The 26,707-nt window shown below is 35.4% G+C and overlaps 1 protein-coding gene across 2 annotated transcripts in view; it reads left to right on the top strand.

Annotated features, from left to right (window-relative positions):
* Positions 1-6,054: 6,054 nt before the first annotated feature.
* Positions 6,055-26,707, top strand: part of GRIA2 (glutamate ionotropic receptor AMPA type subunit 2) — a gene marked incomplete at its 3' end in the record, with an annotated part of 119,611 nt that continues 98,958 nt past the window's right edge. For both annotated transcript variants that reach the window (XM_081332755.1, XM_081332756.1), the window contains exons 1-2: positions 6,055-6,208; positions 6,899-7,039. In XM_081332755.1, the coding sequence (XP_081188881.1) occupies positions 6,115-6,208; positions 6,899-7,039 (235 nt within the window). In that variant the 5' untranslated portion in view covers positions 6,055-6,114. The remainder of the gene's footprint in view (positions 6,209-6,898; positions 7,040-26,707) is intronic.

The following is a 26,707-nucleotide window of genomic DNA, read 5'->3' on the forward strand; positions in this document are numbered from 1 at the left end:
GACATTTGGACTACATTCCTGATTTTTTTCCTGAGGGCCTCCTAACAGGCCTGCAGAAATAGTTTAAGTGTTCATTTGTTAACAGTCACCCCTGGGTTATTTTCGTTTTTCAGAAACTACCAAAAACAGGGCTTTCACAGCATGATCTTTTCATTTATTTATTCTGCCATAATTTTCTGCCTCTTGGTCATCCCAGTATGATAATAAAAACCACATTTTTTAAAAAAAATAAAAAATAAAAAGAGACCATTAAATCCAAAGCCAAAGAAAGCCCAAATAGGAGAGAAGAGGTGTCGGCACTGATGCTGATAAGCTCTGCAAAAAAAGTCCTATTTTTAATAACTTCCTAAAACAACCAAGACAGAAGCCACTGTGATTGCAGTGAACAACCAGAGAAGTAGAGCTTTCATATGACAGAAATTTGGAAGAAACACAAACCTTGGCCTACAGAATCTCAAGGACAGGATGAATCTAAGTTCTGCATGGACCAAGTCACGTGGGGCCTTTTTAGCTAACAACAGCACATGAAATTGTATTTGGAAGTGATCTGGCAATCAGTATTATCAATGTTATACAACTTGTTTTTGATTGAAATTGGGAGAAAGCATAACTGTTTCTCTTCTCCTTTAATTGGCAGTAGAAGAATATATTGGAAGACTTTAAGTTCAGCATTCCCACTGTAGACAAGACTGTTCCTTCTGCTTACATTTCATTGTATTTTAAATATTTTAATGGTTTTATTTAATTAAACTCTGCATACGCTATCTAACATGTACCATATATCCAGGCAATATCAGTAGGTAAAGAAATAACAAATAATAAAAAAAGTCCTTAAAATACATTTAGAAATTCCTTATCATTAACTTTACTTTTAATATACAACATAACTCTCAACTTAATTCAGGAGTCTAGTATTATCAAAAACATTATTAAAACGATAAGCTTCAGTTACTGTATTTCCCTGAAAATAACCCTGGGTCTTATATTAATTTTTGCTCCAAAAGTCGCATAAGGGCTTATTTTCAGCTGATGCCTTATTTTTTTCATGTACAACAATCTACATTTATTCAAATAATGTCAATAATATTTATTTATATTTAATTATATATTAATATTATTACTTTATATTCAATACGTCTGTTGTGTGTTACAATGGACATACTAAATGCATCTGTCTGGCTGACAATCTTAACTGGGACTTCTTTTTGGGTGGGGCTTATATTACGAGCATCCTGAAAAACCATGCTAGGGCTTATTTTCCAGTTAGGTCATTTTCAGGGAAATATGGTAGCTACAGCTGATTTCATCAAGTGCATATAAACTGATGTAGGATTTAAACTGGGATAGCCAGGGGAAGTCACATTGTTTATGTGACTTTCCTTTAATATTATACATGGCTTGATCTGTCAGCAATATTTCAGTAGTTTCAATATAGGACAAAACAGGAAAATGTTGTACGAAAGAATTAATGTATACAACTTTGACATCAGGACTCAAAGCAACAACCAAGTAACATCTGAACATTTCAGTATCCCAGGACATTCCACAGCAGACCTCAAAGTAACTGTAATAGAAAAGTGGGACTTTAACAGCACCATTAAGTGAGTAATTATTGAACTCATATACAGCAAAAAGTTTAAGTCAATCTCAGAAGGCATCAACACATACAATGATTTTTAACACATTACAATTGTTAATTGATCAGGTACTTGCACAGCAATGGATCTCACATGTAATCTGATCTGGATAACTAATTTATCTTTCCCTTTCATCTTTCCCCCCTCCCTCATCCCAGCTTAAAACCTGAGCTTGGCCACTCCATGTATCTGATGAAAATTACTGGAGCTCATGAAAGTTTGTGCCTTTTAATAAAATCTTTTCTTTGGGAAGATGCTACCAGATTCTTTATTTTTTGCCATCATAGATGAATATAGCTCTCTTCCTACAATGTCTACAACACAATCAGTGGCCTTTAATTAATGCAATACCTGGATAAATTCTCACACGAACGCTATCATGTGCCTAAATTTCAACAGAGTTATAATGTGTTTGTTTCATGGGCAAATATAATTCCAGAAAATGGCACTGCTATAAAGAAGGCTACCAATATTATTTTTAAGCTTCTAATGTTTGCCTTGATTTTTAGGCCCTAAAAGCTTTCAGATGAGAGGTATTTTAAAAATAGTAAGTAAAATTTCATAATTTTGCCTAGAATATTTTTCCTAAACTCTTTCAAAGAATCTGAAACTAAGCTTAGCAAAAAGAAAAGATGTTACATTACTTGAAAGATAATACATCCATATTATTATACCACCATAGAAAACTGGGTAACCATGCTGGTTGAAATATGGATTTAATAAAGCACATGTTGTTAGAATTGGCTTGCAAATACTTCTGAAGTGTATTGGCACACCTTTCCTATCCTTTTTCAGAGATTGTCTATGTTAATTAATCAAGTACTGTCAGGAGGTGATACATCTATTTATCTAACATGTCAATACAAACATCATGAAGGCGCCATGTTCACATATGTCTTTCGTATTTATATATAGACCAAGGAAAAATTGTTTGGAACAAAAGATATGCAGCAGAAGATGCAGAAAAACTTATTCTTGCTTCACAACATTTTAATTCTTATATCAAAATTAAACTAAATTAAACCATTTGAGAATATAATAAAGTGTTGTCTATTCTGATTGAATCTATTCTTCCCCAAAAGGTTTTGTCCCATTTATGACCTCTCTTGCCAAATTTGTTAAGTGAATCACTGCAGTTGATAAGTTACTAACTCAGTTGTTAAGTGAATCTGGCTTCCCCATTGACTTTGCTTGTCAAAATGTTACAAAAGGGATCACAAGACCCTGGGACACAATAATGGTCATAACTATGAACTAGTTGCCACACATCTGAATTTTGATCGTATGATCATGGGGATGCTACAAAGGATGTAACTGTGAAAATGGTCATAAGTCACTTTTTTCAATGCTGTTGTAACTTTGAACGGTCACTAGATAAACTGTTTTAAGTCAAGGATACCTATATTTGGGACAGTAAAACTAGAGTTCATGTGATTTGAGCCTGCAAATCTATAGTAGGTCTACATTCAAAATATAAACTTTTTCATTTTTGATCCAAACTGGGGCAAATGAGGATTGTGTGTAGTTGAGACATTTAGTTCTCCTTACTTACAACACTTTTGCTGCTAAAACCGGTCACCTTGGGTTTGCTTTTATCTGTGAATAAATATGGATGCTTCTATTTATTTTGGCCTTGATTATCTGTTTATCAAATAGTTAAAAGGATGGCTGGGCATAAAACTTCAATTCAGAGTGCTATAATTGTGAGAAGGAGACAGTAAAATGACAGATAACTGAAAAATGTCTTCTGTAATATTCTTTATAATTAAAGATCTCTAAGATATACCCTTGTTATCTAGAAGGTGTACTACAATGAAAAGGAAGTCCATTTGCCCATTGTATCCAGAAGCTGAAAAATGGTCTATGAAATTAAACCTGATTATTCCAATCAATAATCTAATTTACATTATTACATGAACCCAAATTCAATATGCAACAGTTGTTCGGTACATCAGATTTATATATACTATGTGTGTGTGAGATTTACTATTCTGTGTGAGATTTCATTAACACGGAATTCTTTTCTTAATCTTGATATAATTAGGAAAATGGAAATAACCAAACATAAGAAAACAATTGTACTTTGTCTTTGATCTGTATACTTTTAACATAATAGTAGTTGACAAAAACTGGCTGATTCACAGTATAAAAAGCTTGTTTATGTCTTGTTTATATCCTTCCATTTGGTGGTCAGGGACAGAAAAAAAACTTATTCAGGCTTCTTGCCAACTGTAGGCAGTCTAAGTTTATTTTTTATTTTTTTGCTTCGTTGAAATTGAACCTTGCTTGCACATAGATAACATGAGTGCACAGTGGACAATTTACTCATAACTGTGATGGCTACACTGAGCATAAGAACAGCCATTAGGGTCTCTCTCCACAGCCTGAAGAGAAGGTGGGAAGATTGCTGGGTTAAATGTCTATGCTGTGACTCTTACAATCACATATTCTTCTTCTTCAAATCTGAGAATAAATTGTGGATATTCTTCCCAATCCCCATTAATATCTGAAATAAAAATGTCAGATTAGGAGGTGAAGCAAATACATTAGGAGAAACAAAAAGTTGGACTTCTTATATTTTTAATTTTAAAAAATGGAAAGTGAAGCTAAATGTTGTAAAATAAGGAAAACAAAGGATATCCTTCATTATCATAGTTCAAAGGATATCCTTCATTATTCATAGTTCAGAGGGTACAGAGTAAGGGACTATAAATAAATTGGTATTCAAAGATATCTTATTTGGTATTTAGGAATACGAAACTATTGTCCAGTCTTTTTAACAGGAATAGTATACAGTTTGTGGATTTGCCCTAAAAAATTCAAACACGCTAAAATTACATTGCTACTGTTAAAGGCATTCTTCTCCTTGCCCTAAAACAGAGCTGCTTACACTGTTTGATTCAATTATCTTTTTCTCTGGTCTCAAATAATGTCATAACCCAAATTTATCAGTAAATAATTTAATAATAAATAAACAAATACCCCCCCATATGCACCCTCCTGCTCTGTTGTTTCACACAAGCCGAGCAGTCCCAAACTGGATCCTCAATTCTCAAACAAGCAATTACAAATTGTTCCATTACCTCCAAGACAGGCTCAAATTATGCCTTTAGGGGTAATTAACTCCACTTTAAGAATGAGTGGTCTCAATTATTATAATGATAAGTAATTCTGGACTGGAATATAACCTTTTTTCTATTATGGACTTTGATGAACTTTTTGACACATAAATAGCAACTGGTAATGTGCCCTATTACGTACTGTCAAGGTACGGAATTAATTTCTTATATGTGCAATCCTACATGGTGGCATGCTTTGTGAACCTATCAGCATTTTCATTCACATTAATGCAGACTCCAAAGATCTGGTTCAGAACCATATTTAACTGCATCTCCTATTTGCGGATGTGGGTGTGTGCCATTTCAGAAAGATGGCTTAGTTAGAATTTCATGAAAGCAGAACCCAGTAGGTGGGAGCTACTCCTTTCCATTTCTCCTCAAAACCCGCTTCCTCCAGCACACCAACGCACAGGATTTTTAAAAAGGGCATTAGCATGTACAAAGCAAGTAGCAAGACCGCTGCTCCTCCAAGATGCTCCTTGAGTAGGGGACGGGAGGGGAAGAAGGAGCTTCGAAAGCCAGGCAATTTCTTAAGTTGCAGCTTGTGCAGCCCACATCATGTTTTCTTACACCAAAAGGTTATGCTTCTCGTAATAAGATGGACAGGGAGGGAGGCAAAGTAATCACAATTGCCGTGTGTGTGTGTGTGTGGGGGGGTGCTTTACTGCAGCATAAGGGGGCGGGCTGAGGAGTGGGTTGGTCTCGAACAGAGGCTTCGTTGGCGCTGTCCCCGGTGCTGAAAACGGCGAGCCCCTCATCAAGGAGAGCCGTGCGGCAGAGGAAACCACCCCTCCCCTCTTGAAAAGGCGCCCTGGACTCGCGCTTCCAGGCCTGCGCGGGGCGAGCCAAGAGGGGGCGGAGGCGCGTTCGCGGGTACGCGCACGCCTAGCTTCTTTTCCTTCCTTTGCCTTACCCGGACTCTGTTCGTGCCTGTGTGTGTGTGTCTGTGTATGTGTGTGTACGCGCGTGAGTGTGTGTGTGTGAGAGACAGAAAGGGGTGAATGTGTGTGGTAGCCTGCGAAGGAGCTGGATGTACCGAAGCATCGGGACCACAACAGCAGCATTGAAAAACTGCATTCAAGCCGCCTCTTTCTTCCTTGGGCTAGCCCCTAGAGCACTGCAGCAGCGGGCCAAAGCTCCCACCCAGATTCTTTTGCTTCTGCTGGGAGATCCTCTCCAGCTCCAGTCCTTCATTCAGCTGCTTGCTCAATATGCAGAGGATCTTAATTTGCTGAGCGAGAAACGGTCAGGGAAGAAGGAGGCGGTAGTAGCGGAATAGGAGGACGAAAAGGAGGAGGAGGAGGAGGCAGCAACAGCAGCAGAGGAATATTTCTGGCTTGGTGGATGCTCTACTTTTCATGGCAATGCAAAAAATTCAGCAGATTTCTCTTTTCCTGGCTCTTTTGGTTTGGGGATTCATCTGGGGGGTCTTCTCAAACGGCATACAAATAGGTGAGTCTCATCTGGAGAGCAAACCTTTTGTCTTCATCCCCCAAAGTCTGTTGTTGTTTTGTGGGGGGGGGTTGTTTTTTGTTTTATTTTTCCTCTAAAGGAGATTTGATTCTACCCCAGTTCATAGCATGTAAACTTAGATTGAGCCTCTCTGCTGAAAGAAATGGATGCTAAGAGTGCCTTCATTAGAGACCAGTTCCCAGTAGCCTATTTCACAACTCAAATGACTGCTTTCCAGCTGTACTCTTTTCCCACTAAAAAACTGTTCATTTCCACAAATGGCTTTTAAAAGGGAATGCCTTTTGCTAACCAGTTGTACAGATAATTTCCCCCCTGAAATCATGAAACCAGATCCTTTGGGTGGATCAAAAAAAAAAAAGAATCTGGATCAGTGACATTAACATGGTGAAGGATATTCAGAGTGGCCCCTGCCTCCCCATCCCCCCACCCCCAGCCTGTCAACCAAACTTAGTCAAGGTTTACAATTGCTAAAAAGCAGGATGGTATGACCAATAGGTTAGGACAGATTGTCCTTAAAATTAGTGAGCTTGGAAGCCATTCTAGTCTGAGGCAGGTTCCAAGGCTATTTCCCCCAACAGGGCTGATACTCTGACAGCTCAGCCTGCAGCACTGATGTTCCCTCTCTCTGTGTCTCTTGTTCTGTTTTTATGTTTGTCTGTCATCCAACAGGAGGTCTCTTCCCCAGGGGAGCAGACCAGGAATACAGTGCATTTCGTGTAGGAATGGTTCAGTTTTCCACTTCAGAATTCCGACTGTCACCGCACATTGACAATCTGGAGGTGGCCAACAGTTTTGCTGTCACCAATGCATGTGAGTAATCAAGCTCTTCTTGTGAAACTCTGCGTTCCCTAGATTGGTAGGATTGGGGGCAGCAACAGCCTTTGTGTGGATTAGGTGAATGATGCAAAGAATGAGGGTAATGATTTTGGCATTTATCTCTCCCAAAATAATCTTGGGAAAACTTGGCGGAGGGCTGAGGAGCCTAAACTGTGGAGTATCCCTCCAGCTATGATTGCCTCTCACTATGATCCCTCCATCCTCCATTCCTTACCTTTCAAACTGGATTGTACCGCTTATGCTGGCAGTTGATTTCCAAACATATTACAGGTTCTATTTCTGTTTTATATATATTGGCTTCAGTTTAGGAAGGACCCCACCCTTCTCAACATCAGAGGCTCACCTGTCTGAGAGGGGACTGTGATTTTCTCTATTTGTTTCTAAAATTCACCCCACCTATGCTGGTATATTTGCCTCTTGAAATTAATTCTTCTCTTTTTCTCTTGTCATAAGGGATTATTTGGGGTTGGATTTTTATTTATTTGTTTTGTTTTATTTTTTTCTTATAGAATGTGTAGAAGCTTTAAATCTGATTACTTTTTTTTACCTTCGTTTATCACAATTCATTTTATCCTTCTACAGAAAAGGATAAACATATTTTCATCTCTCAACCTTTCCTTAGCAGGCAAAATGCTTGGTTCTTGGTTCTGTAGAATAGAGTATAGAAGTGGATGTCGAGAAAAAATATATTTTGCCATATGATTGGGACATATACAGTATAAGTTGAAGTGGATAAAATGAGAGTAATTGTGAGATATTCCTTCTGGATCATATATCGATGGCTGGCTGGTTGCACATGGCAGAAGATCACTTATATCAAGCTTGCTCTATACCTTGAGATGGCTGCATCAGGAGCAAGATTCCATGTAGTATGTATGCTAAAAGACACAATTATTCCTATGATTCTTTCAAACCTTTGACATCTTGTTTGTTTGGTTTGGAAAAAAAGATACATGGCAAGGGAGTGCTAGAGGAAGCAACCAAAAAGCTGCAGCTGGATTATTGCTCTGAAAAGCAATAGCTGCAGAAATACTGAACAGCCATTTTCCTTTTTGCAATTTTTCCATTTTAGAATTATACTGCCTCTGTCTCTTTTCAATAAATCACATCACTTTAAGGAGCTGTCTTTTGATTCGAGGAGGAAAGAAATGAATAGAAGGCACTAAGGTTCTGAATTTGGGATAGAAATGTCTCTTCCTGTATAGTAATGCTGCTAGAATGAAGATAACTGGAGAATAGCACAGTCTTGTTTGGCATATCTTCAATGAATTTTTAGCATGTCCAAAGTAAACATATGACAAAGCCTTCCTTCTGCAGCTTGGCCTTAACTTGATACTCTTCTTGTACAAGGTAGTCCAAATTCATTGGCTTCCACATAAGGTCACTGGATAACTGAGCAGGTCACTCCCTTTTATTCCAGTGTACCTTGCAGATTTGTTGGGAGTAAAAAATGGTAGGGAAGAGTGATGTATATGCCACTTTGAGCTAGAGAAGGATACACACAGGCACACACACACACACACACACACACACCTATATGTATAATACGTTTCCAGGTTGTTTCAGCAAAGGAAACAGTGTAGATATTGAAAGATCATATAACAAAAATAATACTGAGCAAAATCAAACCTGAAATTGCTTAGGTTTTTGTTTTGTTGTTGTTGTTGTTGTTGTTATTATTATTATTATTATTATTATTATTATTATTATTATTATTATTATTATTATTATTATCATCATCATCATCATCATCATCATCATCTTTCAGGTTTTTTTATCCTTAACTGAAAAACACATTTATTTAAGGGATGGATGATGGAACAACAAATAATTATGGCTGCTACTACCAAACTAAAAACCATTATAATTATTTCATTTTCTTTCCACTTAATTATTTACATACAAAAAATGTGTCCTTTATTTCACTTTATTGTTTAACAATATCTCTTAAGATGTTCATCACTGAATTGGACATTGTTAAACTTAGCGTAGGTTTATTGGAATAATACAGTGGAATACAATGGTCAAGAAAGTGTTGATTCCTGATCTTACAGAGTAATTTTGGGCTGGAATTGAATGACTACAAAGCCCACATTACAGATTTGTAGAATATCAGTACAACACCTTAAAAGTTATATAGTAAGAGAATGATGGCTAGACTGACTCTTCACGTGATGGCCTGAGTAGAAAAATAACTTCCAGCTAGAATTATTAGAAATATACTTTGTTATTTTGTCCCTTCTCAGGAAGCTAATTGCTCAAATTCATTAACACTGTAATGCTAACTAAAACCATAATCTGCTCCGTGGATTAAAAAGCATATTCTACACATTCATAGGTTAAAGATTATAGTTAAATGAAGCTGTCTGCATTGAAAATTAATATATTGAATGTAATAGCTGTCATAGTAGAAACATCCCCAAGTTACTCTTAAACCTATTTTATTGTGGAGTAGGCTTATGTAGGCAATACCAATCTTCATTCCTTGTATTAATTATTACATAATATATTACCATTGAAATTTCACAACATTTCAAAATTGATAATGTTAAAGGTTTCGCTGAATTCTTTATGAGAAAGGAGTGAGATCAAGGGGGAAGGAGAGAATGTTAGTCTTCCAGAAAACACTTGGACAAAATGGTGAACAAACATGTGAACAATCAGTTCTCTATGTGGATGCCGCTTCCGGAAGTCCATTCTGGGTTTGGACAACAAAAAATTAGCTAATGGTTCTGCTGAACTGGTGCGAACCAGCTGAATCCCACCACTGGCAATACCCCATTATTACAGGTAGGATTCAAGTCTCAAATCTATCTTTATTTCAGAAGCATAGCCCTCAAAAGCATAGAACTTAACTCAAAGGCTTTTGGGTACATGCAGACTACATTTTCTTGATCTATTTTCCTCTCTTTTTAGGCAGAAAAATGGTTTCTAGGAAGGAATGATCCTTACCCACCTCTTTTTGGAAGTATGGCACAGTCAAGATCAAAAGAATTAATAAATCCACTAGAATCAGTAGGGATGATTAAGTATATACTTTGAAAGATCAGGAAATGGAGAAATATAAAAGTTTTAAAATAAAAATAAACACAATACTTTTAAAGAAACAAAATACAACTAGTCAGAGAGTGAAAAAACAATTCAAATTAAATTAACCTACCACAGTATTTTGAAACCAAAATTATAATGAACTAGCACTACAACTGAATACTAATTAACTCATTTACTATACTTATAAATAAGACATTACTATACACTTAAGATAAATAAGAAAGTCACAATTAAACAATATATTTTATATGGAGGTGATGAATCTCTTTAACGTCTAAGTTTTGTAATATTAGAATTAAAACATTTAACTATATAATCAAATGTTTTATACAGAAATGTATTAGTTTAAAATTTACCACTTTTATATGACTGAACCAGAAAAAGACATAAGAAGAAAAAGACATTTCATGTCATATAGATGCAAACAACTGAAATTTGATAATGAAGAAAGGGAGGAAATGGTGAATGAGATAGAAGGAAGAGAAAATATTAGATAAATGGTGAATTAACATGAGAGCCACAAGTATAAAATGGACAGCTATACATTTAATAAATAAGTTTGGCTTGGAAGAAATTATTATCATTTGTATATTATCCCATATTTTTTAAAAATCTTCATACTAAAAAAATCAACAACATTTTGAAAAAAACTCCATAGAACTTTTATAACATGCTCAACAATTCATACTTTGTAAGAAAAAAAAATACACCACAGTGATCAAAATTAAGCCTTGAGTGCTCAGGGGAAGAGTTGCTTTTAGAAGTTTTTTAAAGAGGCCCAGAATGGGGTCTGACCAGGCCTCAGGAAGAAGTTGTTACATGGTAATGGTAGCCACCAAAGAGGACTGGCCCCAAACCCCCACTTCCCTAACCTCTTGATAGGCAGAACCTATCCAAAGATCTTCCTTTCAAGTATATCACATAATGAGTGCAAATTCATTTGAATGAGAGTTTCCTTCATACATTTATACCCCAGTCTGGAATAAGATATAAATCTAAATGGTAACATAAAATATATTGGCAAATAATGCTTAGGTGGGACACTTGGAGTGAGATACAGGCTTGCATATGATTCAGTTGAACCACTGTAAGAAAAATCAGTTCTGTCCCCAATGTATGGCTTCATCCTCTGCCATCGCTGTCTTTCAAATAGTATAGGAAAAAATGTGCAGTTCTACATGATTACTCCTTGATTAAACTAAAGCATATTACATGGACTACCATCTTCAGCTTGGGCTGCTCTAGGTCATGAGATTATGGATTTGTTCCTTCATCCTTAACAGGTTTCTCATTTGTTGGCTGTACTTCAAATTCCTTTAACATTTGAAATGTAGTTAACTGATAACTCTCTGGAATTTTCATAATATAACTAATATTAGTCAGTGATCAGGCCAGTTGGATTTGTTAGGAAACACAAAGTGAAGTGTGTAATATTTTAATATTAACATCATAGGGTCAAATGGCTTATTTATCTTTTAATATCTTGCTGAAGACCATTGTGAAGCCTCTCTTTATAAAAAACAGTTTTTTATTGTATAGTTGCTTTCTAAGCTACTAATATGCATATGACACGATATGTTATAAATATGTTACAACATTAGTATACTAATGTGGATTTTTTTAAAAAAGAATTGTATATAAATTAATTAGTACAAATTAGTGATTTCCTTCAACTTTGTAAAATCATTTGGCTAATTTAAATAATCTCTATAACTGAAATGCTGAGGTAAAGTTCAGGCAAAGTAAGATTCTTGTATATTAATTTATTCTCAGCCTCTTCACTATAATTTTTATATCTCAGTGTGGCAACAGAGGAATGAAAAAATATTTTTCTAGGTATTCACTGTAGCATAATGACAAAAATAGGAGCAATTAATCACTTGAACTAGATATGTAGTTGATAGATAAATGCATATATCTAACAATTTCTTTCAAAAGAAAATAAATAATTACAATAACACCTTCCTTAGATTCTTAAATGTTATGAGCAAGGTAAGCCCAAGAAAGAAATTGTTGAAAACTTGGGTGGGGGCTGAATACATTTGCATAGTACTGTACCTAATTAGTGCCCACTGGAGCTTTCCACGCAAGCATATCATATACCATATAAGAAGGGAGATTGATTCATTTCAACTACTAAAGCACTCTCAAAAATTGCCCAAGTCAAATCTGAGAAGTGGCATCTTAACCACTGTGTCCACTTAATTTTCTATTGAAGACAGATCATTGGATCATGCAAAACTTGCTTACACGGCACTTTTAACTGCCAGTGCCATTACTGAAAAGCATCAGATAAAATGTACATTTGATTTTTGGCTCAAATATGCAACAGTCTCAAATATGTAGCAATCCATTATTGATAGGCATGAAACAGTACATATGCCAAAATAAACCACAACTGTTTTCTAAAGTTGCTAAGAAACTCAGTTTCATAACCGAGTAACTTATGCTAGTAGTATCCTTTCATAGTCCAAATTAAAGCAACAGAAAACAAGTGAACAAGTAAAATCATCAAATAAAAACAAAATATAGAGAAATCAAAATGTCATATATTTTTCTGAGTGTATACACCTTAAAGGAAGGCTACAATGTTCCGCCCATAATTTTAAAATGCAAAAAATACACAGGGAGAATATAAGATTTTTCAGTCTAACGTTTTTTGGCAGGAATAGTGGTGGTAATAATTTACGATTTTCATCCTTTCTGGTAAATACATTAGTTCTGGATGTAGCTGTGACCAGTGATTAAGGAAGAAAAGTGAAGGTTATATGGAATGCAGCAAGAAGAAGAAGAGACAGACTTGAAGCTATAAATATATCGGTTATCCTCACCTGGTGTACTCCAGTAGATTGGTTTCCAATTGCTATTGTTCTTTGTCTTTCACATGTTGTTTGAGTAATGGACCTAATCCAACAAATACCTTGATAAGTGAGAAATGGTAATAGATGTTAATAAATATTCTAGAAAAGAAAGCCAGGGAGTATTATTGCATAATTATTTGAGTATATAAACTATTCCAATATAAATGAACGCTTGCTTTAATTCATGTTATGCCTGCTAATGCAGTTAAAAATTGCCAAAAGAATTAAAGCACACATTTTAAATAAAATAATTTTTAAAAAAACAGTGAATGTGACACAATAGTGATCTGATAGTTGACAAACTTACATTTTTCTCTTTGGCTTATACGTGTCATTACTACATACTAAGAAGTAAATGATAAAAGAGAAAAGTAAATAATTTAATGTGATTATGTAGAAGTATGCATTATTAACAATTTAATTCATGATAAGAGAGTGTAATTTATTCTAGTCTTTGACTAATAAAAATTGATTTGATCTGATACTGCAGTTAAGAAATACATATCGTATTAAATGTTACCTTTTACAAAAGATATCAATATTAGACAGATCCACTTAACTTAGTGGGCCTCACTTCAAAAGAGACGTGCAGGGGATTGTGATAGGTAGAACTCTTTTGTAAGAGTGCTTGTAGGAAGATGTCCACCAGATGGCAGTATGGACCTAGCAACAAAAGGGCAGCAGCAATTTGTTCACCCACTCTCTCATCCTCAGCAATGGAAACAGATGCAGAGATGCAAATTCCCCTCCTCCCCAAAATGTGTATGTGCACGTCTGGAGAGAAAGACACAGAGATAATATATCTGAAATATGCTTGATGATATATTTTAAGACATGTCCTAACAGCGTATTGAAAATGTAAATGCCAGTATTCAAATGGTGTCAAGAAATCAGCCAGAAAACTTGTATTCTTCTCATGAATGTGTTCCATGCTTTCTGCAGTTATAATTTTAAGGGAACAGAATGTTTTGAAATATATTCATTTTTGCTTGACATTTATGAATTATATGTGCCATGTTTATGTGATGTGGCCTTTAAAATTCAAATTTCTTACCTCCAGAGTCCCTCAGGAACTATTGTTCCATGTGTCATTCTGAGAAATAAATTAATAAAAGCAGATTGTCTTTTACTGGAACTTCCTAAATTGCTTTTGCCTCCCCCTGGCCTCAGCCCCACTCCTTGCAACCAACTTCTGACAATTCTGCAGACTTGCTGAATTTGCTTATACTGCAAAAATAGAATAGAATAGAATAGAATAGAATAGAATAGAATAGAATAGAATAGAATAGAATAGAATAGAATAGAATAGAATTGGAAGGGACCTTAGAGGTCTTCTAGTCCAGCCCCCTGCTCAAGCAGGAGAATCTATACCATCTCAGACAGATGAACGTCTAGTCTCTTCTTATGTTGGGATCAAAATATTAATTAGGGATCACTTTGCTACATACTTACCTAATTCTAAATTTTGACTCTGTGGACCTTTTTTAGATATCTACATTAGCAAGAATTGGGAGAGTAGAGAGCACAAAGGGACACTTTTCAGAAATTACCGCAGACAAACAGCGATATTACTGCCTTCATTTTCCATTACAGAATATGTTCTTTCAGACTATTGTGCTGTAACTGCATACATACATCTCCATTGTGAATTAAATGGAAACCATTCCCAAGCAAGCCTGTGTAGCAAACTTTCCCCATCTGGTGCACTTCAAATGTGTGGCATTATCGTTCCCAGAATTCATCTACAACCATTTCTGATCCAGCCAATTGCATATGGAAGCTGTATTATCAGCTTCATTAACACTAGGCATCCGGAGTGCGTTGGGCTGGCAAGAGCAGCTATTTGCAGCTCTCCGTGCTTGATTCCTTTGCTACTTTTATGTGAGTAAAGAGGTCTGTGTTCTGCAGGGTGTTCTGGTGTCCACTGGGGCAGACATAAAGGGAGCAAAATATTTTTATCTCTCTCTTTTAAAGAAACACCATTCCGAGGATACTGTAACTTTACTCCCAGGACACATCAGGGTAAGAAATAAGGAGAGGGATTAAGGATAAAGTAATCATTTCCACTTCATAGGTTAAAATATTTCTACCGATCTCAAAGAGTAGTCCTTCTGGAAAAAAGAATCGTTACCACCACAATTTTGCTAGAGATTGCTAAACTTACATGCATAGGTTTCAAACTACCTCTGAAGGCCTCAACAAATATAATGTTTGTTTTTTCAACATATTACAAATGTTAATTATTATGATACTTGTATATGTCTTACATATACAGGTAGTCTTTGACTTACAACAGTTCATGTAGTGACTGTTCAAAGTTACAACAACATTGGAAAAGTGCCTTATGACCATTTTTCACACTTATGACCATTGCAGCATCCCCATGGTCACGTGATCAAAATTCAGATGTTTTCATTACTCATATTTATGACCATTGCAGTGTTCTGGGATCACCCCATCCCCTTTTGTGACCTTCTGACAAGCAAAGTCAATGGGGAAGCCAGATTCATTTAACAACCTGTGTTACTAACTTAACAACTGCAGTGATTCACATAATGGGGACAGGAAAGGTCGTAAAATGGGGCAAAACTCACTTAAATGTTTCACTTAACAATAAAATTTGGGCTCAATTGTTGTAAGTCGAGGACTACCTGTAGTCACATTTAACTGTATCTTCATAGCCACCCTGTCTCCCCTTTCCCCCACGCCCACCATCCAGATTTAAATCCTGCTTCAGATTAGCCACTCCATGGAGCTGACTAAGTGGGCTGCAGATTGTGAAAGCTTATGTCTTTTGATAAGATTTGTTACTCAGATACAATTCTATCAGACTCCTAATTTATGGGCCATAGTAGTTTGTAAAATAAAAAATATATAAGAACCCGTTTTGAATGCTATTGTCCTGTCGTTGCAAAAATTAAGCAAGGGAGACATTCTCTGAGTTGTATAGGAAAATAATGATATCAAGTCCTAAAGTTCTACTCCCATAATACCAAGCAAAGCTCATTATAAGCATAACTACACATTTAGTCTAGTCCTTATTTGGTTCACTTTCTTCTTCCATGCTGTATACATTTCAATCCAGATTATTTCCAATTTTTATTACAGCCGGTATTTAAGTTTTTTCTCTAGAGCTGTTTCCACAAACCATTCCATAGTTTTGTCATTGTTCATTGTTTTTGTTTGAAAAAAGCAACATCCATATGATCATTAATAAAAAGGGGAAAAAATGCAGCGGTGATGTATCCAGATGCTAGTGGCTTGAACAGGCATTGAATGTGTAATTCACCATGAGTATTGGATAAAAAGTGCTATGATCACTTATGAGACAGTGACTTTGATGCATATGAGAAACCTATGTTATTTTATTATCTTCTATAATCAGAATAAAATATAATATAAACCAATATTCTTACTTGATAAACACAACTTTTTCAATGTTTCTCTACAAATAGCAAATACTGTACATTCTCCATTGTTTCATTCCTCATATTTATTTGACTTTCAGTGTGATATTATACTATATCAAATGATTTATTGTAAAAGAAACCATTAGGCTTCTTCACGTAGAAACTATTTGAAATTCATTTTTCCGTAGCAAATAAATTTAACTATATTGGTGACAACCTACTCAATATGTGTGAATAGGACTAATGAATCTTTGCTATATTCACTAAATTAATTCTCATTAGGCTGCTATATATCTTTGGATTCAATACATACAGTATACATGTAATTAAAAAATAAAATTACAATTATATTTTAAGTGATGGTCATTTATGTTTCATTTTAATAGCTGATCAAATTTCACTTGCATAATGGTGTACTTGTTTGACTAAGACCTTGAGTTTCCCTTGATGTTGTAAGTTAAGAATGGTTTGTCAAGTAGTGCTGACAAAACATTTATAAATGTGCCATATTGTATCCAGATGTTTTTTGAATACTACAAAAATATCAGTAAAACCATTTCCTGAGCAAGTGATAATATTTTATTAAGATACCAATAAAGTGTAATATTAATAAAAGTGTATTCCTAATTGAAACTTTGCATTTTGCTGATAACTGAACTTTTAAAGGCTTCCATATCACTTCTAGATGATATTTTAAAAGCACATTTCTGTATATTCTGCTTTGTTTTCCCATTAAAATGATCAATTATTTAATTTATTCCATTTCATTTAAGCAACACATTTTCATGGAATAAATCTCATCAATCATGGTCCGGAATGTGTTTCACTTCTTCCATCATGGATACAAAACAAACAACAGAACAGAACCTTAGAAGAATAAGGTCCTTTTAAAGGAGATTTGTGGCTGTATTTTCAGTGTAAGGATTAAACTACTTGGAAATGATACTTGCATGATAAATTCTTAGCATTTTAATTATAAAAATGTGTGTTAGAATAATGAAGTTGGAAGAGTCCAACCAAAGCTGGCAGCCACTCATATTCCTGCAAACAGGAAGGAGCTAGCCACCTCCTGTAAACTGCTGTTACTTTTAGGAGGTTTTTCCTATCATTCAGCTGGAATTGGTTTGGACATCAGCTGACATCTTTTTAAATGTCATCTCAGCTTTGAAAGAAAGAAAGAAAGCACCGGGCAACTACAGGCCAATTACCTGATTATGAATAAATTTTAAATTGCTTATTGATGTAATAACTGATGCAGTCCAACAGCATCTAGTTGTAAACAAATTTTTTCCCCCTGACCAAAAGGGAAATTGCCCAAACAGACGAGAAACAAATATCAGCCCCTAATTTATAAGATGATTTTGAAAAACTGCAAGAACGTATAGAGTTATCTTGAGGCAAAGGGGGCAGCCAATAAATCTAATAAACAAACAAATAAAACCAGCTTGAATGTAGATTGGATTGATTACAAGAAGGCATTGATTCCCTGTCATGATTGGATAAGTGCCAGAAATAACAGGAGTCAGTAGAAACAACACACGTGTTGTACAAAAACTGGTGGCACAATGGAAGACATGGTTGCTGGTCAATGGTGATAGATTAGGAGACGTTAATATCAAGACAGGAATCTTCTAAGGCAGACATGTCTAACTCGCGATATCATATGATGTCGCGCAACGTATCGAGACAGTTTTGCCATTGCCGGCAATGGGGTGGGCGTGGATTCCGGATGACAAGTTTGACACCCCTGTTCTAATGAGATTCACTATCACCACTACTGTTTGTGTTTGCACTGATTCCTGTCAATAATATTGAACAAGTTCAGGCCATGGCTATCCAACATGAAAAACATCTGCCAACTATTGCACCTCTTTTATATGGACAATCTGAAGTTGTATAGAAAAACACCATCTGAAACAAAATTGTTTCTCAACTCTCCGTTTATACAACCAAGATATTGCAATGGAGTTTGAACTGGACAAATGTGTCACCTTTACGATCAACAGGGGAAAAATAGTTTTGTTAATTATGCAGCTGTAATGGTGAGCAGGACTCAAGCTGAAGTAGAAGCCCTGGTTAGAAAGTTCAGAAAAATAATGAGAATGAATCATGCCCTTCATCCACACAATGATGTTGACAGACTCTATTTACCAAAGAAAATAAAATGGTTCTGAAATGTTGCAAATACACCGCACAGCTGAAGAAGAAAAAGAGGCATTAGAAGAATAGCTGCAGGAGGGTAAAATAGATGCACTGAAGCTAGTACATTATGAAGATTTACTAAATAGCAAAGAGACTGAACTGGCCTATAAGACAGACCAAATGAAAAATAGAAAAGAGACGTGGCTAGGCAAAGTATTGCATTTTAAAAAAATAGCAGGCAAAGCAGACCTGGCAATAGCTAGAAGCAGGAAAATTGAAGAAAGAGACAGAGGGGCTAATTCTAGCTTCACAAGGCCAAACTTCAGACTAAATACATACTGTACAGAACTGCATCTGTACAGCATCTGCCACACAACCGCTCAGAGTTAATGATTGTTGATAAAAAAGACAAAAAACCACCACAAAAGACAAAAGAAACTTCTCCAGGTAATTTATGTGCCACTACCTGGAGAAAGCAGGATAGAAGAGAAAGAACTGCAAAATACAACCTGCAAATAGAAATAGAAAGACTGTGACAAAAGAAAGCAAATATAATACCAATAGTAATAGGCACCTTGGATGCAATTCCAAATCATGTGGAGCACTACCTAAACACCATGGCAGGGGTGAAATCACCAGCAGTCAATCGCAAAAGGCAGCGTTACTAGTAATAACTTATCCTGCGGTGATACTTTTAATATTATTAAAGAATATCTGCCTACCCTAGGTCCTTGGGAGGGAGACTATCAGTGAACAAAAATGCCAAATCCAGTCTAAATATCTGTCTGTGTGGCTAACCATTGGAAAAAGGAGTTCCTAAGTGTCAACTGCTGATTCACATATCTTACACTTTCCTTAAAATGCAAGCCTGTGCTGAATGTACAGTGTCCATCACCACGAGAGATGTCTCAGGTAGCATTTGACAATTATGTTATTTTATTGTCACTCATTCATTTTATTGAACTGTATTAAAATGGTATTTCAGGAGAATGCTTAGTATAATCAGGAATACAGCTTTTTTGTAAGCAAATTTGAATGTAGCATCTGAGATGTTAAAAAAGGGTAGAGTGCATCCCATCAGACAGCTCATTAGCAGTTGTTCTATTTGTGATGAAAATAGCAGATTATCTTATTAGTTCATGAGTGCTAACTAAAATTTCCTTCAAAAAGTACTTTTATCTGCTCTCGTTATTTTGATGTGCTCCTGGAACATACAATATGTAGCTTCTAATGTAGCTTCTAATCACTTTTGCTTTCAACATGCTTAAATGTATGTCTCCAGGATTATGTTTTAGGATGATACAAAACTTAAATTCAATTTGAAAAAGAATCTACATTTGTTCTGATCTGTACTCCAAAGTAGCTTTTTGACATTCAATCTGAAGCCATGCCCATGTCAAGAAGAACATTTCCATGCCTTCAGGAAAGATGAAATATGGGCCTGAATGCTTCTAATCAAGTTTAATTCAATGTATGATATTCAGTTAAGCATATTCTAAGGGTGTCTTTTCCCATTCTGATGATTTGGCAAATAAATTCTATAAGAAGAAACAAATCACATTTCCAAATGTCATGAATACTATAAAATGGCTATATTACAAGCAGAAATTTACTGGCTAGTCTTTCAACTTTAAAAGATTTGTATTATTAGTTTTCATATTAAGAGAAGAAGGAAATGTAATGTACAAATCCCCTTGTGGACCCTTCTAATTTTAACCAAATTATCTTGGCTTTCTTAGTTAATGAGTTACCACAAGAGAGATTGAGGGGCAGGAATGTTACTAGCTCCACTGCTGACAATCCACCACACACATTTCAGTGTAAAAACTTCCTGAACCTTCTTCTGAGAATATCTGCAAATCCCAAACACTTAGGTCTGATTAATGACACATTCAATAATCCAATAATCAAAATCAAGACCTTCTAAAAACCTGGTGCTGTGGATTCCAAAAGAAATTGTGTTTATTTACCTCTATTGTTTTTAACAAAGTTTTCTTCTATTTATTTATTAATTCACTTATTAATAAGAATAGAAGACCAATAAAATAAATATTGTGAAATCAAGTCAACTGAATGTTGTTTTCATTGAATATATACAGATATGGAAATGTAACAGTTATTTGAAAGACGAAAGGCTGTTTTCAAAGCAGTTATGATTTGACCCAAGATTTGGCTGTTCCCAACATTAATAAATAGGCCTACCAGAAAATACCTGATAAGAATAGTTTGTGTTGATTTGATGTGAGCATGATTGTAGACACCAGGCAAAAAGAGCAGCTTTTAAATTCAAGAATAAAAAATCCCATAAGCTTTGGTTCTCAGACATGTTAACTTTGTTTTTGCCAATTTAGTGCTGATGGTAGTTCAGAAGGTATGGATTATAATGACTTTGTACTGTATAAGAGGAAGAAAAAACAAAATATATGCATATAAGAGCCATGGTAATACCAATGGTTAGAATGCAGTATTGCAGGCTAATTCTGCCAACTGCCAGCAGTTCGATTCTGACCGGCTCAAGGTTGACTCAGCCTTCCATCCTTCTGAGGTCGGTAAAATGAGGAGCCATATTGGGAGGGGGGGCATTACGCTGACTACAAACCGCTTAGAGAGAGCTGCAAAGCACAATGAAGTGGTATATAAGTTTAAGTCCTATTGCTATTGCTATATGATGTTATTTCATCAAGAAATCCACATTGATTATTATACAGACATTTTAAATGAGGCATAATGAATAATACATAGTCCCCTCTCCCAGGAATTTTTACATTTTTTTCACAATAAAAATGGCAGTGATGAGATTCTTTTGAATCCACTTGTTACAGAATTCATTCCATGTTTTAGACAAATATTCTAAGTCAGTCAGAAAGAAATGCTGCTGTTTGAAAAATAATCCATATAGTTAATTCAGTGTCATGCTCACATGCATTTCAAATGTAAATACATACATATATACATATATACATGTTACAATATATTACTGATTCCTTCCAAAAATATTTTTGTTGTCATTTCTATTTCAAATGAAGATTTTAAATTTTTTTAATCTACTTTCAAGAAAGTTTATTGCTTTAGTATGTATCTTATCTTTGGTATGTATCCTATTATTCAACATAAAGTTAGCTTGTGAGCTAGACACTGAATTGCAATATGTTTTATTACAAATTTAACCTTGGAAGCAACAAACTCATGAAAGGAATGAACAAGTTATGTGCTGAAACTTTTTAAAATATTGTTTTACGTATGTTTTTCTGGCATTTAATTACATGTATTTGGACTCTTTAGATCTGCCAGTAACATGTAATGCTTCCAATTACAATTTGTCCCTTCACCAGCTGGTTCTTTCTCAAACTTATAAAACTGGAAATTTCCGAAAATGGGGCATGTAAGGCTATACCTCATACTAAAATCTTGTTTAACTGTACAACACCAACTATTCTAAAAGATTCTGAGAAAAACAGCAATAATGCTGTTCAGACTTATGTTTTTCTCTATTTTTTCTCTAATATATTTCTTGATATTATCTAACACAATGTTCTCAACCTCAGCAACACACTGGCTGAAGAATTCTGGGAGTTGAAGTCCACACATTTAAAGTTCCTGAGATTGAGAAGCACTGCTTTAACCAGTAGTTCATTTACATATTTCTATAGTATTTCCAGTACTGTGATCTAGTTTCAAATTTTTGGTATGGCATCTGTGATATAATTCTCATTAGCTCCTTGCTTTGAAGTAATGTTTCTAGTCTTCCCACGGAGCTTACTAGCTTTGCTAGTAAGTCTACAGAAAAGTTCTTCAAATATTCTGGTCCCAAGCTATTTAGAGCTTTATAGATAATAACCATCTCAAGTTAGTGTGGAAATAAAGCCAAAATAGAATCAGTGTTCAGTTCAAATACTGAACTCCAGAAAGCAGCCTAGCAGTCACATTTATTAGTACCTGTAGTTCCTCACCCTTTAAGGGCAGCTTCATATTTATATCTATATCAAAAGATACAGCCATTATTAAAGACCTGAATAATAATGAGCACATCTGACTTCTCCAGGAGGAAGAACTGTTGTTTCAGTTGAAACAGCTGCACATAACGGAAGTGCGGAAAGAATATAGCCCACCCAGAACAAGCCATAGATCTATTCCTGTATCAGGTTTTTTGTATATTAGCTATCTTTTATATTTCTTTGCCTTTTTATCCACTCATTGCTTGTTATTATATTTAAAAGTCATTGAGAAACCTGGATTGCTTTGTTCTTTCTTTACAGCTCGTTTGGAATGAAATAAAAGAAAAATATTTGCAAACCTCCAGGCTCTTATCCTAGATTCCACCTTCATATAGGTTATTGTAAATGTTAAATAGAATAGTCTGATTAAAAGATCTTTGTTATCCCATAAACCGAGGATGGGCAATTGTGTGGTATGCTAAAGAGCATACTCAAAAAAAAAAAAGACTGGGCAGGACAAAAGGATTAAAATGAAACCAACCAATGCACGATTCCAGAGAAAATATAAGCAATATAATACAATGGAAGTCACAAATGACTGGCCAATCTTTGTGACCTATTAATGAGCTCTTTTGTAGGATGGGCAAGAGTATTTTGTCTATGTAGCAATATTTAAGTATTATTTTCCCATGGTGAAGAACTGAAATATAAGATAGAACTGTAAAGGTAAAACCTTATTTACTTTGAATAAATAAATAAACCTTAGTTAGTTTGAATTGTTCATCTTCGGTGGTGATGTTCAAAGTTGCATGTCTTGGCTAATGGTACTCAAATCAAATAGCACGAATTCAAGGCTGACAATTAGAAATAGTAGTGAACTCATCATATTAAGCCATAGACTTTAGGAATACAGATTTGCATTTATACAAAACCCTTACTGGCAATCCAGATTCAAGGACAAGATAATTTATGTTGCTAAATCCAGGGGACGGTTAAGATTTCCAAAGAGACTGGTTTGTTTGTCAAATTCATAGGACCGCCTGTCTCAGAATAAATGACCTTGGGCAACCTACAAAAAATAGTATAAAACAATAAACATGACAAACAGGGTCAAATTCTCTTCTTTAGCTTGAAGCAAGATATGCAGTATATATGGTTGGGTTGTCACAGAGAGTTAGTAATGAAGTATAAAACAATCAGGAGAGTTCTTAAATAAATAAACATCTATCCTGTGTCTGGGCAAGCTTGCACTGATTTGTAGAGCTAGACTATGTTAGGCACTTTTCTACTTTTGAGTAAACAAGCCTAGATCCAGTATACCTTCACACTTTTCTTTTTCTTGCTTCCAATTTTCTACAGCAGGTTGCAGCATTTTGTGGTATGCATGGATAAGGCTCTGGTGCAATATCTAGGTTCAGTAGCATCCATTATCTTATGAAGCATAATACTGTATGAATAATTTATTATAGAATCTCGAACATAGATAATTATTTAGAAATATTTACCAATATAATTGAATCTGTGTATGGCTCCAAACATGTTGGAGGATTTGAGGAACCCAGCATGAGACTTGCTTCTTTGATGGACTAAGCAGAAGTTTCTCTTTCTTTATGGAGCTCTAGAGAAGTGCTGAACTGCTTAGATAAAGGACCATATGTCTTCCTTAAAAAACATGGTCCTCTAGTTCAGAGGTCCCCAACTCTTTGGGCACCAGGGACCAGTTCCATGGAGAAAGGTTTTTCCACAGACCGGAGGGTATGTGGTTTTATGTGCTGATTGCATCCCACGGATGGGGCTTTGCTTGTTTGTGCGGACCAGTTGCTGGTATGCTACATCCCGGTACCAGTCCACAGACCCGGGGTTGGGGACCCCTGCTCTAGTTGAATCATCAACTATAGCTTTTCTTGGCTAAAAAAGTGTGCTTGATCGATAGTTTGATGAGAATGAGCTGGTTCTCTTGGCAGATTAAATTGTAATTCTCAGTTTAAGTCTTGAAAACTTCAGTTGCATAATTGGCTGGTTTTTATGTCACTTTAGACATTCACTGGGATTTTCATTATCATTATCCCAGATCATCACTGGGATTAATTTGGATTATCACCCAATGCAACAAAAAGAATGAGAAAGCATTGGTGTCATCTAATGGCCATCTGATCTTTGCCATTCAAATTTGGTGACCCTACATTCAGAATGATCCATTCTGTTGAAACAAAGAACAGAAACTGTAGCAAATGTAAAGCTGGTTGCTGTAAAATGTACTGCAGGTTCTAGTTTTGGATAAGAGATGGTAATTCAAATGCATGATATAAAAGGAAAAAATGATACTGTCAGTTTGCAGAAACATAAAAAACTATTATAATATATAAAAATATTCTTGTGAAATAAGAAGGGCAGGCTTCATGACCACATGAGACCATGTATACATGGTTAAAAAATAAGAAATGAAGATTCAATATGTGATTATTTTGGTTGCAATCTGGGAAAAAGCCCTGCCATGCTTAGTAAAATATGAGGGATCATATTAGCAGCATCACATTCAGTGTATGCATGTATTAGTAGAGATGTGGAAAAATGTAATTGCTACTATTTTTGGTCATCCTGTTTTTTCTGCCCAGGTCTGATAGCATTGAATTACCCCTTCACTTTTTCTTTTTTTCATTCAGTTTAATACCCCTCATGTTTCTCTTTCAAGTGTAATTCCACTTCCTTCTTACTCAGTCTCCATATTCATTTTTCTTTTTATTGTTTTTTCTGGAAGGAGCACATGTGTTTCTGTGTATGAGTAAGTAAGTGTTGTAATAAATATAGAGAAATTAGGATAGGGAGAAAGAGATAAATCAGATTTTTAAATGCAATTTTAACCAATAGTTCTTAATTCAATTGTTATACATTTACTTTGAGCTATCACAGACTTTTTTTGAAATATGGTTTCTTGAAAAAGAGAAGTAAGTTTGGAATTGGAGACTGTTGGAATTAGCAATTTAGATGGTTTAGATGGAGAAGTTGGGAATTGCACTTAATTTCTGACTGTTTGTATCATTGTTTTCTGTCTGTTCTTTCTTTTAATCATGTTAATTCAGAACCAACTTTCCTTTCGATAAATACGGTAAAATTGTGCTCATTAGACTGTTCTTCAAAGATTTAGCTGGTATAAACTACCAGCAAACCTGATGATGTTGATGATTAAATAATGGCTAATTTATTTACCATAGATTATGAAGTTTTCTTACTTTTCATGACTGTATAATCATGATAACTATACTCATTACAAGAATAGCAATAATCAAGGTGATATCACTGAACCACTTTCAGTCATAATAGGCGAACATTATATCACTGCAGCTTTCAAATTACTTGAAGCCAAGCCAATAATATAATTTCTCTGTGGTACTCAGCTGGACCTCTTTTCCAATTCTGCACCATTAGAGCCTGTACAATCAAATTTTTAAGAGGTCTTCAAATCCCTGTGTTTCTAATGCCACCTTGCAACTAAACAAGTTCAGATCACTAGAACCTGTTGGATTACATACCAGAGTTCTGAAGGAGCTGGCAGATATGATCTCGTAACCATTGAACCATATCTTAGATAGAGCACTGGGAACTCTCATAAAGCTGGAAAAGAGCTGATGTGGTTTCCAGCTTCAAAAAAGAGAGAAAATAGATCCAGGAAGCTACAGACCAATCAGTCTGACATCAATACCTGGGAACATCCTGGAAAAGATAATCAAACAACAGATCTGTGAACACCTAGTAGGAAGCCAAGCTATAACAGAAGCCAATATGGGTTGTCAAAACAGATCATGCCAAACAAATCTTATTTCATTCTTTAACAAAGTGACTAAATTAATGGACCAGTGAATGCTGTTGACAAGTATACTTGGATTTGACAAAGTAGACCACAACCTACTTCTTGGTAAGCTAGAAAAAATGTGGGATAGACAGCATCACCAACATATGGATTTGTAACTGGCTGACAAACTGCATTCAAGGTACAGTGCTTAATGGAAATATATTTACATGGAGGGAAGTAAAGAATGGGATATCCCAGGTTCTATCTTAGGCTCAGTACTCTTCAGCATCTTCATAAAATGATTTAGTTGAGGGAATAGAAGGAGAACTCATCAAATTTGCAAACAACACCAAGCTGGCAGAAATAGCCAACACCCCAGAAGCAATGCTCAAGATCCATATGGATCTTGACAGACTTGAACACTGGGTCCTTTCTACCAAAATGAAATTTAA

This window comes from Vipera berus, assembly GCF_964194415.1.
Source record: "Vipera berus genome assembly, chromosome: 7".
NCBI lineage: Eukaryota > Metazoa > Chordata > Lepidosauria > Squamata > Viperidae > Vipera > Vipera berus.